Source organism: Taeniopygia guttata, chromosome 29 (genome assembly GCF_048771995.1).
Source record: "Taeniopygia guttata chromosome 29, bTaeGut7.mat, whole genome shotgun sequence".
Classification (NCBI taxonomy): Eukaryota; Metazoa; Chordata; class Aves; order Passeriformes; family Estrildidae; genus Taeniopygia; species Taeniopygia guttata.
The window spans coordinates 4,078,712-4,098,982 of NC_133054.1; the positions used below are offsets into that span (position 1 = coordinate 4,078,712).

General features: G+C 69.4%; 4 protein-coding genes across 12 annotated transcripts; all 4 read left to right on the forward strand.

Moving 5' to 3' along the window:
• The first annotated feature begins 1,902 nt into the window (after window positions 1–1,902).
• LOC115491449 (aquaporin-2-like) lies at window positions 1,903–5,052 on the forward strand. Its single transcript, XM_041711561.2, has 5 exons — window positions 1,903–2,216; window positions 2,960–3,280; window positions 3,681–3,833; window positions 3,909–3,989; window positions 4,378–5,052. The coding sequence occupies exons 1-5, from the start codon at window positions 2,202–2,204 to the stop codon at window positions 4,570–4,572; spliced, it is 765 nt and encodes a 254-aa protein (XP_041567495.2). The 5' UTR covers window positions 1,903–2,201; the 3' UTR covers window positions 4,573–5,052.
• A 124-nt stretch (window positions 5,053–5,176) lies between these two features.
• On the forward strand, window positions 5,177–7,447 carry LOC100220064 (lens fiber major intrinsic protein). The gene is made up of 4 exons (XM_030259536.4): window positions 5,177–5,826; window positions 6,387–6,551; window positions 6,649–6,729; window positions 7,008–7,447. The coding sequence occupies exons 1-4, from the start codon at window positions 5,467–5,469 to the stop codon at window positions 7,221–7,223; spliced, it is 822 nt and encodes a 273-aa protein (XP_030115396.4). The 5' UTR covers window positions 5,177–5,466; the 3' UTR covers window positions 7,224–7,447.
• Window positions 7,448–7,934: 487 nt separating this feature from the next.
• TIMELESS (timeless circadian regulator) lies at window positions 7,935–18,159 on the forward strand. Of its 9 annotated transcripts, none has more exons than XM_072919666.1 (31): window positions 7,935–8,072; window positions 8,733–8,867; window positions 8,936–9,089; window positions 9,179–9,293; window positions 9,368–9,430; window positions 9,882–9,983; window positions 10,074–10,232; window positions 10,307–10,440; window positions 10,520–10,607; window positions 11,328–11,504; window positions 11,581–11,798; window positions 12,216–12,319; window positions 12,395–12,564; window positions 12,641–12,766; window positions 12,844–12,995; window positions 13,070–13,167; window positions 13,248–13,368; window positions 13,439–13,640; window positions 14,913–15,064; window positions 15,136–15,221; window positions 15,302–15,425; window positions 15,505–15,587; window positions 15,658–15,806; window positions 15,921–16,092; window positions 16,169–16,237; window positions 16,310–16,428; window positions 17,048–17,186; window positions 17,263–17,302; window positions 17,424–17,527; window positions 17,636–17,874; window positions 17,917–18,159. In XM_072919666.1, the coding sequence occupies exons 2-30, from the start codon at window positions 8,771–8,773 to the stop codon at window positions 17,782–17,784; spliced, it is 3,666 nt and encodes a 1,221-aa protein (XP_072775767.1). In that variant the 5' UTR covers window positions 7,935–8,072; window positions 8,733–8,770; the 3' UTR covers window positions 17,785–17,874; window positions 17,917–18,159. The 9 variants fall into 9 exon arrangements, with proteins under 9 accessions (XP_072775767.1, XP_072775768.1, XP_072775774.1 ...); XM_072919667.1 differs by having other exon boundaries at window positions 8,760–8,867; XM_072919673.1 differs by having other exon boundaries at window positions 8,035–8,120.
• Window positions 18,160–18,189: 30 nt separating this feature from the next.
• APOF (apolipoprotein F) lies at window positions 18,190–19,319 on the forward strand. The gene is made up of 2 exons (XM_012576694.5): window positions 18,190–18,322; window positions 18,412–19,319. Exon 2 carries the CDS (start codon window positions 18,422–18,424, stop codon window positions 19,298–19,300), a length of 879 nt encoding a protein of 292 aa, XP_012432148.5. The 5' UTR covers window positions 18,190–18,322; window positions 18,412–18,421; the 3' UTR covers window positions 19,301–19,319.
• Window positions 19,320–20,271: the final 952 nt, after the last annotated feature.

Here is a 20,271-nt window from a genome sequence, read left to right on the forward strand (position 1 = left end):
TATTCATTGTAACATTTGCGAAAATCTTAAAATCTTCATTTTTCACAGTGGGATTGGGGGTGCTGGGGGCACCTCGGGGGGAGTCTGTGAGGGAGAAGGGGGCACCTGGAGGAGTCTGTGGGGAGGGTTGGGGGGTCACAGAACACTTGGGGGGCTCTGTGGGGCATAGTGGGGCATCTGGGTGGGGGTCTGTAGGGCTTGGAGGTCCCCAGAGGGTCTGTGGGGTGACACAGAACCCCAGGAACGTTCTGTCGGGACAGAATTGGGGTCCCAGCCCTGGCACCAAGCTCAGCCGGAGGGACAGGGACAGCACGGGGGTGGCACAGGGTCTTGGGGACCCCCCTCCACATTATCACCCCAAATGTCCCCTCCCTGTGTCCCCTCCCCGTGACGGTCCCACCACAGTGTCTACCCCGGGGTGTTCCTCATGTGTCCCCATCGAGTGTGCCACTCATCTCCCCTCCCCATTGTCCCCCCTCATATCCCCCTGCGTGTCCCCCACATTTACCCCCTGGATTCCCCCTGGAGCCCCCACCCAACCCCCCAGGGCTGTCCCCCCTGGATAGAACCCCCCAAATCCCCCAGGGCTGTCCCCCCACATATCCCCCTTAGATAGAACCCCCCAAATCCCCCAGGGCTGTCCCCCTCAGATAGAACCCACCCCCCAGAGCTGTCCCCTCAGTGTCCCCCACATGTCTCCCCCAGATAGAACCCAACCCCAGGGCTGTCCCCTCAGTGTCCCCCCCTGGATAGAACCCCCCAAACCCCCCAGGGCTGTCCCCTCAGTGTCCCCCTCCGCCAGAACCCCCCCGGGGCTGTCCCCCCGGTGTCCCCCGCGTGTCCCGGCGCTGTCGCAGCCCTTTGTGCCCGCGGATTGTTCTGGCTTTGCCGGGCTCAGCAGCCCGGGCCCCCCCGTGCTGAGCCAGGGCTTCACCCGCTGACTCACCGGTGCTGAGCCGGCAGAGCCCCGGCCCGGGGGGGCACCGGGGCTGCCCCCGGACCCCGCCCGCCGCCCCCACGGGCACCGCGGAGGGGTCAGCCCGGCCCGGAGCTCGTCCCGGGTGTGTGACCCCCACCCCGGGTCACCCCTGTCCCTGAATTGTGGCAGGGGTGGGACCCCCCCGGGGACATCCCTGTCCCCATCCTTGTCCCAGGTGTGTGACACCCCCGGGGACATCCCTATCCCTGAATTGTGGCAGGTCTGTGACCCCCCTGCGGACATCCCTGTCCCTGAATTGTGGCAGGTCTGTGACCCCCCCTGGGGACATCCCTGTCCCCATCCTTGTCCCAGGTGTGTGACCCCCCCACCCTGGGTCACCCCTGTCCCTGAATTATGGCAGGTGTGTGACCCCCCCCCGGGGACATCCTTGTCCCTGAATTGTGGCAGGTCTGTGACCCCCCCCAGAGTCACCCCTGTCCCCATCCTTGTCCCAGGTGTGTGACCCATCCCGCTCCCCCTGCCAGGGGCAGCCCTGTCCCCATCTCCATCCACGTGTGCCACCCCTCCTGTTGCCCCACCAGGGACCCTGTCCCCACTCTTGTCCCAGGTGTGTGACATTGCCACCCCCCTACCAGAGCGTGTCCCTGTGCTCATCTCAGGTGTGTCACCCTGTCCCCCTGTGACCCCCTCAGTCCCCCCAGGACCCTGTCCCCCCTGTGCTCACCCCAGGTGTGTCACCCTGTCCCCTGTGACCCCCTCAGTCCCCCCGGGACCCTGTCCCTGTGCTCATCCCAGGTGTGTCACCCTGTCCCCTGTGACCCCCTCAGTCCCCCCAAGACCCTGTCCCCCCTGTGCTCACCCCAGGTGTGTCACCCTGTCCCCTGTGACCCCCTCAGTCCCCCCAAGACCCAGTCCCCCCAAGACCCTGTCCCCCCTGTGCTCATCCCAGGGACAGCCCTGTCCCCACTCTCACCCCAGATGTGTGACCCCCCCTCATCCCTCCCAGCCTTTCATCCCGGCTTTCATCTCTGGTTGTCCTGGCAACACCCCAAAGGGTCCCGGGGGTTGCCATGGCACCCAGGGATGCTCCAAGCCCAAGCCAAGGACCCCCACAGCCCCCTCCCAAAATCCTGCCCCACCCTCAGCACCGCAGGGTTGCCCTGTGCCAAGGGGGTGACAGGGACAGGGGCGGCAGTGCCAGGGGGCAGGAGGTGCCCCTGCCCCGGGTGTGCTCTGCTCTCCCCTCTCCCACAGCTGCACCATGGCCATCGGGGAGGTAAGACCCTGCGAGCGGCCCCGACCCCCCAGCCCCCCCAAAGCCACAGCCCCACTCCCTCCGTGCCAGGGGGGGTGGGTGAGCAGCCCCTAACTCATGGAGACCCTCCAAGCCTGTCACCTCAGTGCCCAGCCCGCAGCTCTGGCACAGGGGTCTCTGTGTGCCCCCCACCATGGCCCTTGTGGCTGCTGTCCCCACCTTCATCCCTGTGACCCCCCCGTGGCCCCATTGCCAGGACATTGTTCCCATTGTCCCCACTGTCACCGCAGTGCCCAAGGACTGAGGGGTCCCATCCTTGAGGTACCCCATCCCTGTGGTACCTGGGGCATCGTTTCCACGGCGCCCCATTGTCCTGGTACTCCCCACAGCAGTGCCCAGCTGCTGAGGGGTCCCATCCCCAAGGGACCCCCCCTCTGATGTACCCCATCCCCATGGGTACCCAAAATCTGGGGCATCCTGTTGCCAGGGCACTCCATCACCAGGGTACCCATCACTGAGGGACCCCCCCACTGTGGTACCCCGGTGCTGGGGGGTGCTCTCACGAAAACACCCCATCACCCTGGTACCCAAAAACTGGGGCATCCTGTTGCCATGGCACCCCACCCCCCGAACACCCAATCCTTGTGCACCCCACCCCTGAGACACCCCATCCCCAAGGCCCCCCGCCCCCGTGTCACCCCCTCTCTGTGCCACCCGCTGCTGGCAGTGCCCGTGGGGTGACCCCCGGCCCCGCTGTCCCCCAGGAGCTGCGCAGCGGCCGCTTCTGGCGGGGGGTGCTGGCGGAGCTGACGGCGACCCTCATCTTCGTGGGGGTGGTCCTGGGGGCTTCGGCAGCCCCCGGGCCACTGGCACCGGCGCTGGCCGGGGGGTTGGTGGCCGGGGGGCTCGTCTGCACCCTCGGGGGGCCCCAGGCCAACCCCGCGCTGACACTGGCCCTGCTGTGCACCCGCAAGCTGAGCGCCCTGCGCGGGGTCGTGGGGGTCCTGGCCCAGTGCACGGGGGCCACGCTGGCCTCTGCTGCTGCCCGAGCCACGCTGCCGGATGACAGCGGCCTCGTCACCAGGGTGAGTGACCCCCATCGCCATCCTCACCCCTGTCACCAGGGTGAGTGACCCCCATCGCCATCCCCATCCCTGTCACCAGGGTGAGTGACCCCATCGCCATCCCTGTCCCTGTCACCAGGGTGAGTGACCCCATCCCCATCCCCGTCCCTGTCACCAGGGTGAGTGACCCCCATCCCCATCCCTGTCACCAGGGTGAGTGACCCCATCCCCATCCCTGTCACCAGGGTGAGTGACCCCATCCCCATCCCCGTCCCTGTCACCAGGGTGAGTGACCCCATCCCCATCCCTGTCACCAGGGTGAGTGACCCCATCCCCATCCCCATCCCCATCCCTGTCACCAGGGTGAGTGACCCCATCCCCGTCCCTGTCACCTGGCACTGCACAGGTGTCCCTCCCGCAGGTGAGCGCGGTGGGGACAGCGGGGACAGCGCTGGCCTGGGAGACCTTCGCCACCTTCCAGCTGGCACTGGCCGCCTTCGCCGCCGCCGAGCACGCGGCCCCGCAGGCCGGGCTGGCCCTGGGCAGCGCCGTGGCCGCCGGTGCCTTGGCCGCAGTAAGGACCCTCCGTGTCCCACCCGCTCGGGGGGTCCCCACCCCAGCAGCCCCTGACCCCCCCCGTGTTCCACAGGGGCCATTCTCGGGGGGCAGCATGAACCCCGCGCGCTCGCTGGGGCCGGCCGTCGTCACCGGTGTCTGGGATGATCATTGGGTGAGTTGGGGGCACCCTTGGGCCCCCCAGAGTCCCCAAATAAGGGTGAGTCCCCCGGCTGCAGCGTGTGACCGCTGCGGCCCCATCCCCAACCCAGGACAGCGGTTCCTGGTCTCCCCTTCCCTGGGCTGGGTCCCCCTGGGGTAAGTCAGCAGCAGCTGTGTCCCCCAGGGTGTCACCATCGCAGGACTGGTGTGTCCCCCCTATTGCCATCCTTGGGACAAGCCCCACCTCATCCCCATCCTCGGGCTGGGCCCCCTTCCCCAGTCCCCCTACCCCAAACAAGTGACACCCCTCCCCACGGCTGCCCTCATCCTGTGCTCGGTTCCATCGCTGGGATGGGGTCCCCCCCGTCCCTGGGACCCCCCAACTCCCTGTGCCCCTCCAGGTGTACTGGCTGGGGCCGGTGCTGGGTGCGGTGCTGGCCGGGCTCTCCTACGAGCTCATCCTGGCGCCCGGAGCCTCCCGGGAGAAGCTGGGCGCCTGCCTCGCCTGCCGGGACGTGGCTCCGGTGGAGACCCCCAGCCTGTCCCCCTCCTCACACGGCCCCCCGGCCGAGCAGCGGGAGCGGGGCACTGCCTGAGCCCCCCGATCCTCCGCACCCACACCCCACACCGGATCCTCGCCGCCGCCAGAACCTCCGTGGGGCACCCACAGGATGGGAGCCCCCTCCCCTTTTACTGCCCTCTGCTCCGTGTGGGGATTAAAGGCGTGCTGGGCTCGCAGGTGGGTGCGGAGCGATGCTGTGAGGGGACAGGGGGGGTCTCGACCACCGCCCCGCGCTCTCGACACCGGCGCTGCGGGCGGGTTCGCCCTCCCCGCGGCCCCCCGGGCGGGGCGGGGACCGGGACCCCCGGTCAGCCCGTCCCGTGCCGGGGAGCTGAGCGCAGCAAAGCGCTTTGTGGCGGCCTCTGCAGCCCCGGCAGATTCCGGCGGGCGCCAATGGCCGGGCCGAGCCCTAATCCCCCCGGCCGGGGACTCAGCGCCCGCTAAGCCGCGCTGAATAAACCCTCCCGCAGACAACAGCACCGGGAGGGGGGGGACACCCCGCAACCCCCAGCGGGGCCCACCCAGAGCCCCTCCCGCGGGGTGGGGGCGGCTCCCAGCGGGGGTTGCCCCAAAATGTCCCCAAAACATATGGGGGGGGGAGGTGGGAGGTGTGGCAGTGCTGGCCCCGAGCAAGGGGGTCCCCTAAACCCCACTGGTGGCACCAATGGGTCACAGCCCCCCCTCTCCCCCCAGGCATGGGGGTGGCGCAGCTCTGGGGGGATCCCCACTATCGGGGGGTGCAGGGGGGGCTCGGGGGAGCTCCTCGCTCGTGTCACCTGTCCCGTGCCCCGGGCAGCGAAGCGGTTAACGGGGGGGTGGCGGAGGTGCGATCCCACCCCCGGGGCCGGCCCGGGGGGGGCTTATAAAGGTGGGCACGGGCGGCCCCCGGGGAGGGGAGCGGGGCCGTGGAGGGCAGCGGGGCCAGGCCATGCGGGAGCTGCGCTCGTCCGCCTTCTGGAGGGCCGTCCTGGCCGAGTTCCTGGGCAGCCTCCTCTATGCCCTGCTGGGGCTGGGGGCCTCCCTGCGCTGGGCCCCGGGGCCCCCCAGCGTGGTGGGGGCCGCCCTGGCCTTCGGGCTGGCCCAGACCACCCTGGTGCAGGCGCTGGGCCATGTCAGCGGGGGTCACGTCAACCCGGCCATCACGCTGGCCTTCCTGATGGCCTCGCAGCTCTCCCTGCCCCGTGCCCTGGGCTACCTGCTGGCCCAGGTGCTGGGCATGCTGGCCGGTGCCGGGGTGCTCTATGGGGTGACCCCGGGCCCCGTCCGTGGCACCCTCGGCCTCAGCGCGGTGAGCAGGGGCACCTGGGGGGAAATCGGGGGGCTGGGTGCGTCTGCAGGGCTGGGGGGCCGTGGGGTGTGGCAGTGGGGTGGGGGCTGTAATGAGGGTTTGGGGGGATTGGGGGCTCCAGGAGGTGTTTGGGGGTCTGAGGTACTTTTGGACTGTAAGGGGATGTGGAAGGATTGGGGGAATCCAGGGGTTGTTTTGGGATCTGGGGTACCGTGGGGCTGTAATGGGGGGATGAGGGGGTTCAGAGAGGTTTGGGGGAATTGGGGGGATCCAGGAGGTATTTAGGGATACCATGGGGCTGTAATGGGGGTTCTGGGGTTCAGAGGTGTTTGAGGGGTCTGATGGTGAGTGGGAGGGAGGGGGTGTCCAGAAGATGTTTTGGGTTTTGGATTGATGTGGGACAGTAATGGGGGCTGGGCGTCCTGGAGGAGTTTGGGGATGAGGAGGGGTTTGTTGTACAGCGGGGTTTTGGGGTGTGGAAGGATAATGAGGGACGATTTTGGGTGCTGGGGGGAATGAGGGAGCAACTTTTCGGGGTGCTGAGCCCTCTCCCCGCGCAGCTGCACCCCGGCGTGGGCCCGGGCCAGGGCACGGTGGTGGAGCTGCTCCTGACCGCCCAGTTCGTCCTCTGCGTCTTCGCCAGCTTCGATGACCGCCACGACGGGCGCCCGGCCATGGCCGCCGTGCCCGTCGGCTTCTCCCTCGCCCTCGGCCACCTCTTCGGGGTAAGGGCGGCCGCGGGGACCCTCGTGCTGGGACCCCGGGGGCTGGGAAGGGGCTGGGGGGCAGCTGTCCAGCCCCCACTGCCCCATCCCCCTGCAGATCCACTACACGGGTGCCAGCATGAACCCCGCTCGCTCCTTCGCCCCCGCCGTCATCACCCGCAACTTCGCCAACCACTGGGTAAGTGGGGGGGGACGGGGACCCCCAAACCCGCCCCGGGCCCCCCCAGTCCCTCCCCGCTGTGTCCCCACCGAAGGCGGGCGGCTGCCGGTGTCACCGCGGTGACAGCAGCACCCCAAGGTGCTGGGTACCCCCCGCTATCCCGGGGAAGGGCACGCGCGGCCGTCCCACGCTCACCGGGAAACGCCCGAGCGTCAGCGGGGTGGGTGCCGTGCCCCCTCCGGAGGGCGGGGGGCCGGGGGTCCCCCGGTGCCGGTGCCCACGCCGCCCCCCCGCAGGTGTACTGGGCGGGCCCGCTGCTGGGCGCGGCGCTGGGCGCGGTGCTGTACGAGTTCGCGCTGTGCCCGCGGCCGCGCAGCCTGGCCGAGCGCCTGGCCGCCCTCAAGGGAGAACCGCCCGCCCCCACCGCCGTCACCGCCGCCGCCGCCGCCGCTACCGAGCCGCCGCCCGAGCCGCCGGCGGAGCCGCTGGAGCTGAAGACGCAGGGGCTGTAACGGGGCCCGTCCCGGGGCGCTGCTTTGCTGTGACGGGCCCGCCGCGGTGCGTGTGGTGCGTGTGTGTGCGGCGCGGCGCGGCGGGCGGGCGGCGGCGGGGCCCCGCTGCCGGGAACCGGCCACCGGGCTGCCCGGGGCCGCCCGTACCGGGCCGGGGCCGCCCCGCCCCGCCGCGACGGGACTTCTGTGTTCGGTGAATTAAACCTGCTCTTTTATTTTGGTAACCGCTCGCGGCCGTGCCCGGCGCCGGGAGCCGGGAGGGACCGAGCTGGGGTGGGAGGGGAACACCGGAGCCCGCTCGGCGGGCGGCGGGAGGGACCGAGCGGGGGTGGGAGCGGAACACCGGAGCCCGCTCGGCGGGTGGCGGGAGGGACCGAGCTGGGTGGGAGGGGAACACCGGAGCCCGCTCGGCGGGTGGCGGGAGGGACCGAGCTGGGGTGGGAGGGAACACCGGAGCCCGCTCGGCGGGCGGCGGGAGGTGCCGCCCGTTCCCGCGCCCGGGGCGGGCTCCGCCCAGCCCGCGCCGTTCTTAAAAGGGCAACGCCGCCAGCGCGTCCCGCTCCGCAATGAACCCGTCCCGTCTTCCGCCCCTCAGCGCCGCGGGCCGGGGGGCGAGGGCCGGGGGGCGAGGGCAGGGGGACTGGGGGCACCCCGCGGCACCGAGCCGCCGGTTTGTGCCGTGGTGGACGGACTGAGGGCGGCAGCAGCGGGAGCACCGGGCTGCTGAGGGCGAGTTGCCGCTTGAAGGGCGCGGCGGGGCGGGGCCTCGGCCGCGGGAACTGGGGCGGTTGTGTAACGCCGCCCCCGCGCCGGGACCGGGACCGGGAGCGCGGCGGGGACGGGGCGGCGGTGAGCGGGACGGGGCCCGGCCGGGAGGGCGGCGGGGACGGGGCGGCGGTGAGCGGGACGGGGACGGGGCCCGGCCGGGAGCGCGGCGGTGAGCGGGACGGGGCTGGCACCGGAGGAGACCGGGACCGGGGACTGGGGGTCATCCGGGGTCACCGAAACCAGGGGGGTGTTTCGGGATCGGACGGGATAGGAACGGGATTGGGGGAACCGGGAGCTCCGGGGGAAATCGGCGGGCCCGGGGAGTGCTCCGGGATCAGGGGGGTCCGGGGGAAACTGGGGGCTGAGATCCGGGATCGGGCGTGGGGGGAGTCAGGAATGCTCCGGGATCGAGAAGGCAGCGGGGCCGAGTGGGATTTGGGGGGAGCCCAAATTTGGGGGGGTGTTACGGAATCGGAGGAACCGGGGCTTGGGGTGCGCCGGTATTGGGGTGGCCCGAGCCTGGGAGGTGCGCTGGGATCGAGGCGGTAACGGAGCCCGGGGGTTGCTGTGGCATCGGTGGGGTCCGGTACCGAGCGGGACCAGGCCTGGGAGGTTTGTCGGTGTCGGGGAGACTGGGATCGGATGGTGTCCCAGGACGTGGGAGACCGGGAGCAGCAGGTGGGCCGGTACCGGGGGAGCCCAGAGCGGGTGGGGGTCCCCAGCGCTGACGGTGGCCCTCAGGTGGCCCCGGTGCTGGTCTGTGTGCAGCCCCGCGCTGCATGGACTGGTACATGATGAACTGCGAGCTCCTGGCCACCTGCAGCGCCCTGGGCTACCTGGAGGGCGACGTGTACCACCGGGAGCCCGACTGCCTGGGTAGGTGGGCATGGGGAGGGGGCGACAGGGGACAGGGACGGCGGGGACTGACGGCCCCGTGTGCCCAGAGAGCGTCAAGGACCTGATCCGGTACCTGCGCCACGAGGATGAGAGCCGGGACGTGCGGCAGCAGCTGGGGGCAGCCCAAATCCTGCAGAACGACCTCCTGCCCATCCTGGTGCAGTACCCCCAGGAAAAGGTGCTCTTCGATGCCGTCATCAGGTATCGGGGGGCAGGGTTGTGCTTGGGGGTGGCTCTGTGGGGGCTCCTTGCTGGGCAGGGGTCCCTCACACGTCTCTGCTCCCTCGAAGGTTGATGGTGAACCTGACACAGCCGGCCCTGCTCTGCTTCGGGAAGGTGCCAGCAGATGCCACCTCCCGCCACCACTTCCTCCAGGTGCTGTCCTACCTGCAGGCCTACAAGGAGGTGAGTCTGCCCAGGGACGCGCTGTGGGCGAGGGGCTTTGCCCCCGTTCCCCTGCTCACCTGGGGTCTCTGCAGGCTTTTGCCAGTGAGAAGGTGTTCGTGGTGCTCAGCGAGAAGCTCTACAATCTCCTGCAGCTGGTGAGTGCCCCCTCCTCGGGGGGCTGGGGGTGGGATCCTCAGGGGCTGCAGGGTCTGTTCCTGCTGGGGGTTCCTGTGGGGGCTGCAGGGTCTTGGAATCACCAGGGGGTTCCAGAATCCATCCCTGCCACGGGTGGTGCCTGGGGGCTGCGGGGTCTGCCCTTGCCGAGGATCTCTTAGGGGCTGTGGGGTCTGTCTGACCCCCTGTTAGGGGTGCCCATGAGGCTGCAGGGTCTGTCTTTGCCAGGAGTCTCTGGTGGGCTGTGGGGTCTGTCCCTATTGGGGTCCCTCAGGGCTGTGGGTTCTGTCCCTATTGGGGGGGGTCCCTCAGGGCTGTGGGGTCTGTTGTCCCTCAGGGCCGTGGGGTCTGTTGTCCCGCAGGGCTGTGGGGTCCCTCCCTGCCAGGGACCCCCGGGGGGCTGTGGGGGTCCCTGACAGCTCTGTCCCCCAGGACTGGGAGCAGCGGCAGGAGGAGGACACGCTGCTGATTGAGAGGATCCTGCTGCTGGTGCGCAACGTGCTGCACGTGCCCCCGGACCCCACGGAGGAGCAGGTACGGGGACAGGGCCCTTCCCCGGCTCCTCCACAGATCTGGGGCTTCGGTGGCTCCAGGGGGACCCTGACACCCCGGGACCACCCCCAGCAGGGCGTGGATGGCGATGCCAGCGTGCACGACCGGGTGCTGTGGGCGCTGCACATCAGCGGCATGGACGACCTGCTCAAATTCCTGGCCAGCGCCCAGGTGGAGCAGCAGTGGGCTCTGCACGTCCTGGAGATCATCTCCCTCATGTTCCGTGACCAGGTGAGCTGGGGCAGGCGTGGCAGGGCGGGGACCCCCCCCCCAGAGCCCCCAGAGCCTGACAGAGCTGCTGGCAGAGCCCAGAGGAGCTGGCGGCGCTGGGACAGGGGACAGCAGGGGCCGAGCACAGGGAGGACACGCAGGAGCTGGAGACCTTGAGGCAGAGAGAGCTGGCAGAGAAGAGAAGCCGGGCGCTGCAGCGCCCATCCAGGTGAGGAGGGGGCACCCCCGTGGCAGGGATGGGACCCCCGAGGTGGGGACAGCATCGCTCAGCCCCTATTCCCTACCAGGCACTCCCGCTTTGGTGGCTCCTACGTCCTGCAGGGCGTCAAGTCCATCGGGGACCGGGATGTGGTGTTCCACAAAGGGCTGCACAACGTGAGCGTGGGGCGAGGGCTGCGGGCTGGGGACGTGCCAGGGGGACAGGGATGTGTGTGCAGCGTGGTGCTGGGGGTGTGGCACAGGGTGGAGGGAGGGGGACGTGCCAGGGGGACAGGGATGTGGTGAGGGGCGTGGGGCTGGGGACACAGTGGGGGCACAGGGCTGGGGAACAGGAACGTGGGTGGGACACGAGGTTAAAGATACGGTGTGGGGTGTGGGGTTAAGGATGTGGCAGGTGGCACTGGGGTGTGGATGTGGGTGGGGGACACAGGTATGGGGATGTGGTGGGGGTCACACAGCAGTGGGCACAGGGACAAGGACGTGGTGGGGGGAACAGGGACATGGGGCTGGGCAGGGGGCACAGGGGACACGATATGGGAGGGACACAAGGACAGGGGTGTAGAGGGGGCTATGGGGACAGGGACACAGTGGGGGGCGTGGGGCCAGGTACATGGGGGGGGACACTGGGATGGGGATGTGGCAGAGGTCATTGAGATGGGAATGGGGGTGGGGGGCGCGGGGATGAGGACACAGGTAGGACACAGGATGGGAAGATGGGATGTGGAACACAGAACCAGGGATGTGGTGGGGCTGCAGGAACAGGGACGAGGTGCGGGGCACCGGAATGAGGACATGGTGGGTGGCACTGGGATGGGATGTGGCAGGGGGCACCAGGACAACGCCACGGGGATAAATCTGGCGCTCCATCCCCTGCAGCTGAAGAGCTACAGCCACGACCTGGGCAAGGAACCGCGGCGGCTGCCCCGGCACCGCAGGGCCGCCCCCGAGGCCGAGCCCTCGCGCCGCTCCGCCCGCAATGTCCGGCTCTTCCTGCGCCACTTCTGCCAGGACTTCCTGGAGGGCTGCTACAACCGCCTGATGCTGCTGGTCAAGGTGAGCGGCTGGGAGCGCTGGGATCCCCTCTCCAGGCTGTGGGACCCCCGCTCAGACCCCCCCCGGTCGCTCCCAGGACCAGCTGGTGCGGGAGAAGGCTCAGCAGCACGATGAGACCTATTACCTGTGGGCCACTGCCTTCTTCATGGCCTTCAACCGGCTCCACGGCTTCCGGCCCGAGCTGGTGTCCGAGACCGTGGGGGTCCGAGCCTTCCACTTCATCGAGCAGAACCTCACCACCTATTACGAGATGGCGCTGATGGACAAGAAGGAGGCAACAACCTGGGCCCGCAGGTGAGCAGCTGGGAGTCCCCGGGGCACCTGGGACACCCTTTGGTGGTGAATCTCAGTATCTGGGGTTCTCCTTGAGTACCTGAGGCTCCCCGTGGTGTCTGGGACCTTCTGGAGATCTGGGACCCTCACAGTACCTGGGATACCCCCAGTGCCTGGGACCCCTTGGATGCCTGGGACACCCCAGGGCACCTGGGACACCCCTTGGTGTCTGGGACCCCCAACTACTTGGGATCTCCTGGTGTCTGGGACCCCCTGGACACTTGGGACCCCGCTGGTCAGCTATGACCTCCCTGGTGCCTCCTGGGAACCCAGGAACCCCTGGACACGTGGGACTCTGTGTTGCCTGAGACCCCCTGGGGCATTTGGGACTCCTGGAGTACCTGTGACCCCCCCATGGCAGCTGTGACCCCCACACAGGATGCACTTGGCGCTGAAGGCGTACCAGGAGCTGCTGCGGACGGTGCAGGAGATGGATCGCTCCCCGGAGCAGGCGGTGCGGGACAGCAGCCAGGTCATCAAGAGTGAGTCCTGAGTCCTTCTGCCCGAGCCCGGGGTGTCCCTGAGCCACCCCTGCCCACTGCCACCCTCCTCCCCAGGCAACATCTTCTACGTGATGGAATACCGGGAGCTCTTCCTGACGCTCTTCCGCAAGTTCGACGAGACCAAGCAGCCGCGCAGCTTCCTGCGGGACCTGGTGGAGACCGCTCACCTCTTCCTCCGCATGCTGGAGCGCTTCTGCCGCGGCCGTGCCAACCTCGTGGTGCAGGTGGGCTGTGGCTGCCCTGCCTGGGGGGGGTCCCTGGGGCTCAGCAGCCCCTCCTGACCCCGTCCTTGCCCCACAGAGCAAACGTGTGCGGAGGAAGAAGAAGAAGAAGCCTCATGTGGCTGAGGGCACCGTCCCGCCCAGCGCCGCGGAGCTGGAGCGGCTGTGGGAAGGATTGGCCCCGCAGCTCCAGGCCTGCCTGGAGGTACCAGGGAAGGTTCTGGTCCCACGGGGGGCTCTGGGGGTGTTGGTGGGGCACGGGGTAACCCTGTCCTGCCCCAGGGCGAGGTGCCCCTGCCCGAGGACACGGTGCCCTTCGACGCCGCCTCGGAGACGCCGGTGGAGGAGCAGCGCGCGGAGGCTCTGCTGCGGATCCAGGAGTGCCTGCGGGATTCCCGCGTGCCCCAGGCCCTGCAGCTGCTGCGCTCGGCCAGGTACCAGCACCGCCATGCCCATCTCCTGCCCGGGGCGTGGGGACACGGTGCCAGCCTGTCCCCACTGTCCCCAGGGAGGTCTGGCCCGAGGGGGATGTGTTCGGATCCGCGGATGTGGGGCCGCCCGAGGAGACCCAGCTGCTCCGGGAGATCCTCGTCGCTGCCCTGCCTGGTGAGTCCCCACCCGTGACCCTGGGGAGTGGGAAAACTTGTGGCCAGGGCGCTGCAGAGCCTCAGCACGTCCCACCGCAGGGCACGCGCCCGCCGAGCCCGAGGAGGAGCCGGAGGAAGAGGAAGAGGAGGGCGAGGAAGAGGAGGCGCAGACCCTGCAGGTGTCGGAGAAGGAATTCAACTTCCTCGACTACCTGAAGCGGTGAGAAGGGTTTGGGGAGGGTCGGGGGGTCCCGCTGCGGGGCGGCCGCGCTGACGGGGCTGCCGGGCAGGTTCGCCTGTGCCCCGGTGGTGCGGGCGCTGGTGCTGCTGCTGCGGGGCTACGCGGGGAACAGCGCCCGCACCAACCACTGCGCCGCGCGCCTGCTGCACCGCCTGGCCCGCGACCTGCGCATGGAGCCGCTGCTCTTCCAGCTCTCCCTCTTCGCCCTCTTCCACCGCCTGCTCAGCGACCCCGCCGCCGCCGCGCACCAGGTCAGACAGGGCCTCGAGACCCCCGGGAGGGGTCTGGCCCTGCAGCCCCCAGCCCCACTCAGTCCCCAGAATCTCCCAGCCCTGCTCTGTCCCTGCAGCCCCCAGCCCCACTCAATCCCCAGCAGCCCCCAGCCCCACTAAGTCCCCAGCATTTCCCAGCCCCACTCAATCCCCAGAATCTCCCAGCCTGCTCTGTCCCTGCAGCCCCCAGCCCTCCTCTGTCCCTGCAGCCCCCCGCCCCACTCAATCCCCAGAATCTCCCAGCCCTGCTCTCTATCTGCAGCTCCCAATCCCACTCAATCCCCAGCAGCCCCCAGCCCCACTAAGTCCCCAGCACATCCCAGCCCCACTCAATCCCCAGAATCTCCCAGCCTGCTCTGTCCCTGCAGCCCCCAGCCCCACTCAGTCCCCAGAATCTCCCAGCCCTGCTCTGTCCCTGCAGCCCCCAGCCCCACTCAGTCCCCAGCATTTCCCAGCCTCCTCTGTCCCTGCAGCCCCCAGCCCTGCTCTGTCCCTGCAGCCCCCAGCCCTCCTCTGTCCCTGCAGCCCCCAGCCCCGCTCAGTCCCCAGAATCTCCCAGCCCTCTTCTGTCCCTGCAGCCCCCAGCCCCACTCAGTCCTCAGCATTTCCCAGCCTGCTCTGTTCCTGCAGCCCCCAGCCCCACTCAATCTCCAGAATCTCCCAGCCCCACTCAGTCCCCAGCATTTCCCAGCCCCACTCAGTCCCCAGAGTCTCCCAGCCCTGTTCTGTCGCTGCAGCCCCCAGCCCACTCAATCCCCAGAATCTCCCACCCTTGCTCTGTCCCTGCAGCCCCCAGCCACACTCAATCCCCAGAATCTCCCAGCCCTGCTCTCTATCTGCAGCCCCCAATCCCACTCAATCCCCAGCAGCCCCCAGCCCCACTGAATCCCCAGCACCTCCCAGCCCCACTCAGTCCCCAGCATCTCCCAGCCTGCTCTGTCCCTGCAGCCCCCAGCCCCACTGAATCCCCAGCACCTCCCAGCCCTCCTCTGTCCCTGCAGCCCCCAGCCCCACTCAATCCCCAGCAGCCCCCAGCCCCACTCAATCCCCAGCATCTCCCAGCCCTGCTCTGTGCAGGCCCCCAGCCCTACTCTCCATCCCTGCTGTCCCCCAGCCCCACTCTCTGTGCTCACATCCCTCAGCCCCTCTGTCCATCCCTGCTGTTCCCCAGCCCTGCATTCCAAATTTCCCTCAGCCCCACTCTCTGTCCCCAGTGCCCCCCAACCCCTCTCTCCCTCCTGCTGTCCCCAGGAGTTGGTGACCTTGGCCAAGTTCATCCTGGGCAAGTTCTTTGCTCTGGCGGCCACCAACAAAAAGGCCTTTGTGGAGCTGCTCTTCTGGAAGAGCCCGGCCATCGTCTGCGAGATGACCAAGGGCTACAGCTCCCTGCAGGAGGGAGAGGGGTGAGTGGGGCCGGGGAGGGGGCTGCACTCCCTCCTCCCCTCCCCTCACCTCCCTCCCCTCCCCTCCCCAGGCCCACCCTCAGCCGAGTGCCCCCCTGGACCCCTCAGCAGGAGCAGGAGCTGCGGGAGCTCTACTGGAAGTACAAGGAGGTGGAAGGTACTGGGGGTCTCTGGGGTCTCAGCCGGACCCCCGGGGGGTGGCAGGGGCTCTGTCCCTGCATCCTCCCTGTCCCACAGGTGGGGACATCATCGCTGCCATCCTGGCCCATCTCCCCCCGCCCGGGCGCACGCGGAGGCAGGTGGTGAAGCAGCTGGTGCGGATGGGACTGGCCAGCAGTGCCAAGGACTTCCCGCGGGAGAGGTGGGGCAGGGACCCCCGGGGACAGGGCGGGACCCCCGGGGACAGGGCAGGGACCCACAGCTGTTTTCCCACCCCCCAGGAAGGGCACCTCCATCGTGCTGTGGACGCAGGAGCAGGAGGAGGAGCTGACGCGGCTCTTTGAGGAGTTCCAGGGCTCGGACGGTGAGCAGGACACAGGGGTAGACCCCAAAATCCCCCTGTAGCCCCCCACCCTGACCCTCCTCCCCCGCAGACGTCCTGGGGAACATCTTGAAGCACCTGACGGCGCGGCGCTCGCGGGCTCGCGTGGTGGAGAAGCTGCTGGGGCTGGGGCTGGTGGCCGAACGCAAGGAGCTGTACAAGAAACGCCGGAGGAAGAGCCAGGGCCCTGCTGCCGGGCAGGTATGGGGGGCTGGAGGGTGCTGGGCTGTGCCCTGGGGGTGCTGTCCCCACCCTGGGGCACCCAAACACGGCCTGTCCCCATCCTGGGCACCCAAACGCTGCTGGCTCCCACAGGCTGACACAGGCGTCCCAGCCGTGCCAGCCCCAGCCAGCTCAGGAGAGGATGAGGACAGCGAGGAGGAGGAAGAGGAGGATGAGGATGAAGCAGAGGAAGGCCACATGGAGGAGCACTGGGTGCCCCAGGAAGGGGCTGGGCAGGACCTGGCGCAGCACCTGCATCGGGAAGGTGGGCGAGGGGTCCCGAACCCCGAGCTGGGCTGGGCCGTGCGGCCGGACCCTGTGTCACCATCTGCTGTCCCCAGGGCTGGCCGGGCCCCTGCGGTGGCTGCAGAACAGCCTGCGGCGGGCGGCGGGGGACCGCCAGGAGGACGGTGAGCGGGGTTGGGGGTCGGCTGTGGGGGGGCTGCGGGGTCGGGGTCCCGCTGACGGCGCTCCCGGCCCAGGCGTGTCCCACCCGGTGCCGCTGGTGCCGCTGACGGAGGAGAACGAGGATGCCATGGAGGACCGGCGCTTCCGGGCACTGCTGCGGCAGCTGGGGCTGCGGCCTCCTGCCAGCGAGCAGGTGAGGTGCCCACCCATCCCTGTCCCCATCCATCCCTGCCCCATCCCTCCCTGTCCCCTTCCCTGTCCCCTTCCCTGTCCCCATCCCTGTCCCCATCCATCCCTGCCCCATCCTTCCCTGTCCCCTTCCCTGGCCCCATCCACCATCCCTGTCCCCTTCCCTGTCCCCATCCTTCCCTGTCCCCATCCTTCCCTGTCCCCACCCATCCCTGTCCCCACCCATCCCTGTCCCATCCCTGTCCCCATCCCTGTCCCCATCCCTCCCTGTCCCCATCCCTCCCTGTCCCCATCCCTCCCTGTCCCCATCCTTCCCTGTCCCCATCCCTGTCCCCATCCCTCCCTGTCCCCTTCCCTGTCCCCTATCCCTGTCCCCATCCTTCCCTGTCCCCATCCTTCCCTGTCCCCTGCCCTGTCCCCATCCATCCCTGTCCCATCCATCCCTGTCCCCATCCATCCCTGTCCCATCCTTCCCTGTCCCCACCCATCCCTGTCCCCATCCCTGTCCCCAGCACAGCCCTGCCATGTCCCCATCCCTGTCCCCATCCCTGTCCCCAGCTCAGCCCTGCCATGTCCCCATCCCTGTCCCCATCCCGGCCCTGCCATGTCCCCTCTCTGCCCAGGAATCCTTCTGGCGCATCCCGGCCGCCCTCACCCCGCAGCAGCTCCGGCGCGCGGCCGCCTCCATCGCCCACCGTGGCCCCTCAGGGTCCCCCCAGGACCTCTCAGAGCCACCCAGGTGCCCCCAGGACCCGGCTGCAGGTGAGGGGTGGGGCTGGGGGGTGTGGGACCCCCAGGTGTGGGGCTGGCTCTGAGCCCCCCTCCTTGTGCCCCTCAGCAGAGCCGCTGCCGGCGGGGCTGGGATCAGACTCGGAGAGGTGAGAGCCGAGTTCCCTTCTCAGTTTGTGGGTCCTGGTTTGGGGGGGGGGGTCTTCTCCCTGCCTGGGGAGGGGATCTGGCCCCCCGCCACGTGGGGCTGAGCGGTGCCACCCTCTGCAGCGAGGAGCCCGTCCCCGTCCCTGTCCCCAGCCCGGTGCAGCCACGCACCAAGAGGCGCCGGGAGCTCGCCAGCGAGGATGAGGATGAGGATGGTGGGAGCTCAGGTGGGTTCAGCCCCTCTGCTCACTCCTGGGGGCTGGGGGGGCTCTGAGTGGGACTGGGTCGGGGTTGTGCTGTCCTTGTCCCCTTCACCACACTCCTGGGGGGCTCAGCCCTCTCCCCTCTCCCTCCATCCACAGGAACCGAGCTGGCCCCCCCAGCTCCCCGCTCTGAGGAGGAGGAGGAGGAGGAAGAGGATCCACAGCCCCGGGGGAGGCGGAAGCGCATCCGCTGCCTGGAAGAGGAGGAGGAAGAGGACTGAGTGGCTTCCCATACCCTGCCTGTGCCCAGGCCTTGTGCTGTTTTCTGGGCTTTTTGCAGATTTTATTGGATTTCTGCAGGTTTTCTGCAGGTTTTTCTGGGGTTTCTACAGGTTTTTCTGGGGTTTCTACAGGTTTTTCTGGGGTTTCTACAGGTTTTCTGGGGTTTCTGCAGATTTTCTTCTGCAAGTTTTGATGCTGTTTTTAAAGGCTGCACAAGCAACCAGTTTCTCCACCTTCCCCCACTTCCCCTGGTGTCACCATCTCCCTGTTTTACCCCAAGTTTCCTCTTTTTCCTCAGCTGTTGGGGTTTTTTCTTCCCTAAAACTTTTTAAATCTGGACAGGGCTTAAGTAAATAAAAGTGACTTTTGGCCTCCTTGGGTGTGTGTGGGTCTGCAGGGGGGCTGGGGGCTCAGGGAGTGCCCAGTGCCTGTCCCTGCGCCGGACGTGTCGCAACTCCCCGATAACAGCGGCTATAAAGCGGTCACGGGGCCGGTGTGGCCACAGCGGCCGGACCGGGCAGGGACAGCGGCGAGCGGGTGAGCCGGGGCACGGGGGATCACGGGGGATCACGGGGGGCTGCACCACGGGGCTCTGACGGCGCTTTGTGCTTCTCCCACCTCCACAGAGCCGCCACCATGCCCCGCATTCTGCTCTTCCTCCCGCTCCTCATCCTCAGCCGTGCCACGGCCGCGGCTGCCGGTCAGCGGGCGCTGCTGGCCGAGCTGGTGGGGCCGGCAGAGCCCGTCCCGCCGCGGGCACCGGGGATCCCGTGCCAGACCCTTCGCCCCGACGCCCTGCCCGGTTTCTGGCGGCTGCCGCCGCTGCCCCGCGGCCTGGCCCGTGCCGCCATGGCCCTGGCGCTGCACGGGGCCGGTTGTGCCGCCATGGCCGAGGCCGAGGCGCGGGAGCTGGCGCGGGAACTCGGCACCCCCGCGGCCACGGCGCTGCTGCGGGGCCTGGCGCGGGTACCGGGCGCTCCGGCCCCGCGGCCGCTGGCCCTGCTGCTCCTCAGCCTGGCACGGCCGGCGGGCTCGGCCTGCGTGGATCCCACCCAGCACCTCCAGACCCCCGTGCCCGGCACGGAGCCCACGCCACGCTCGGGCCAGGCCGGCCGGGAACCCGCGGGGCTCCGGCCGTGCCGCGGCATCGTGCGGCGGCGGCGGCGGGAGGACGAGGACGCCTGCAGCCCGGCGGGGGAGCGGGAAGCGCACCGGGTGCTGGACTGGGTACCGGGAGTCAGCGTCTTCTACAACCTGGGCACCAGCGTCTACTTCGCCTTCCAGGGCTGCGAGGCCGTGGCGTCCACGCGGGCGCTGCAGGCCGCCGAGGAGCTGGGCTATGCCGGGCTGGCCGCGCTCACCGGGGGCCTGGGGGGCCCCGTGGCTCTGGGGGTGCAGCTGGGGCTGCAGCCGGGGCTCAAGGCCGGCGTGCGGGCGCTCGTCGGGTACTTCACCTCGGCCGGGGAGCCCCCGCCGGTGCCCACTGCCCACAGCGGGGCCGTGGTCATCGTCTGAATAAAGGCCACGTGTGGCAGCCGGGGCCGGGTCGCTGTTTGGGGCGGCTGGGGACGGATCGATGCGGGGTCACCCTGTCCTGGGGCGGCCGGACCTCGGCCACGTGGTGGCAGCTGGGCTGGGCCTGTCCCTGTGTCCCTTTGTGGCTCTGTGCCACCCTCACGGCCTGTCCCTGTCCCTAAAGCCCCACAGCCAGTCAGTCCCCGTGGCCACACTGCCTTGTCCCTGTCCCCAGGGCTCTGTCCCCATGGCTCTGTCCCTGTTCCTATAACCTGTCCCCATGGCTCTGCCCCCATGGCTCTGTCCCTGTCCCCACAGCCAGTCAGTCCCAGTGGCCACACTGCCTTGTCCCTGTCCCCATGGTTCTTTTCCTCTCCCCCTCCCGCCTATCTCTGTCCCCAGGGCTCTGTGTCCCTGTCCCGGTCCCCCCCGTCCCTGTCCCGATCCCCTCTGTCCCTGTCCCGGTCCCCTCTGTCCGGGTCCCGGTCCCCCCCGTCCCTGTCCCGGTGCCCTCTGTCCCTGTCCCGGTCCCCTGAGTCCCTGTCCCGGTCCCCTCTGTCTGTCCCGGTCCCCTCGGTCCCTGTCCCGGTCCCCCCCGTCCCTGTCCCGGTCCCCCCCGTCCCTGTCCCGGTCCCCCCGCCCATCCCGGGCCGCCGCCGCCGTTCCCGCCCCCGGTCCCGCTGACCCCGCCCACTGGCCACGCCCCATCCTTAGCCCCGCCCACTCCGCCCCGCCCCGTGTGACGTCAAATTGGGGAAATGAACAAACGGGCCCAGAGCCGCCGCGCGCGGGGGCGGGGCCTCGGCGCCGCTCTCCGCCAATCAGCGAGCAGAGCTGGGAGGGGGCGTGGCCAGCCCGCCTTCCTGCTCCGGTGCCGGCGGAGGTGGGTCGGGGGTCCCGGGGGATCCCGGGGGGGACACGGCTCAACCCCTGCTCCCACCGCAGGACGCGGCTGCCGGTCCGCGGCCACC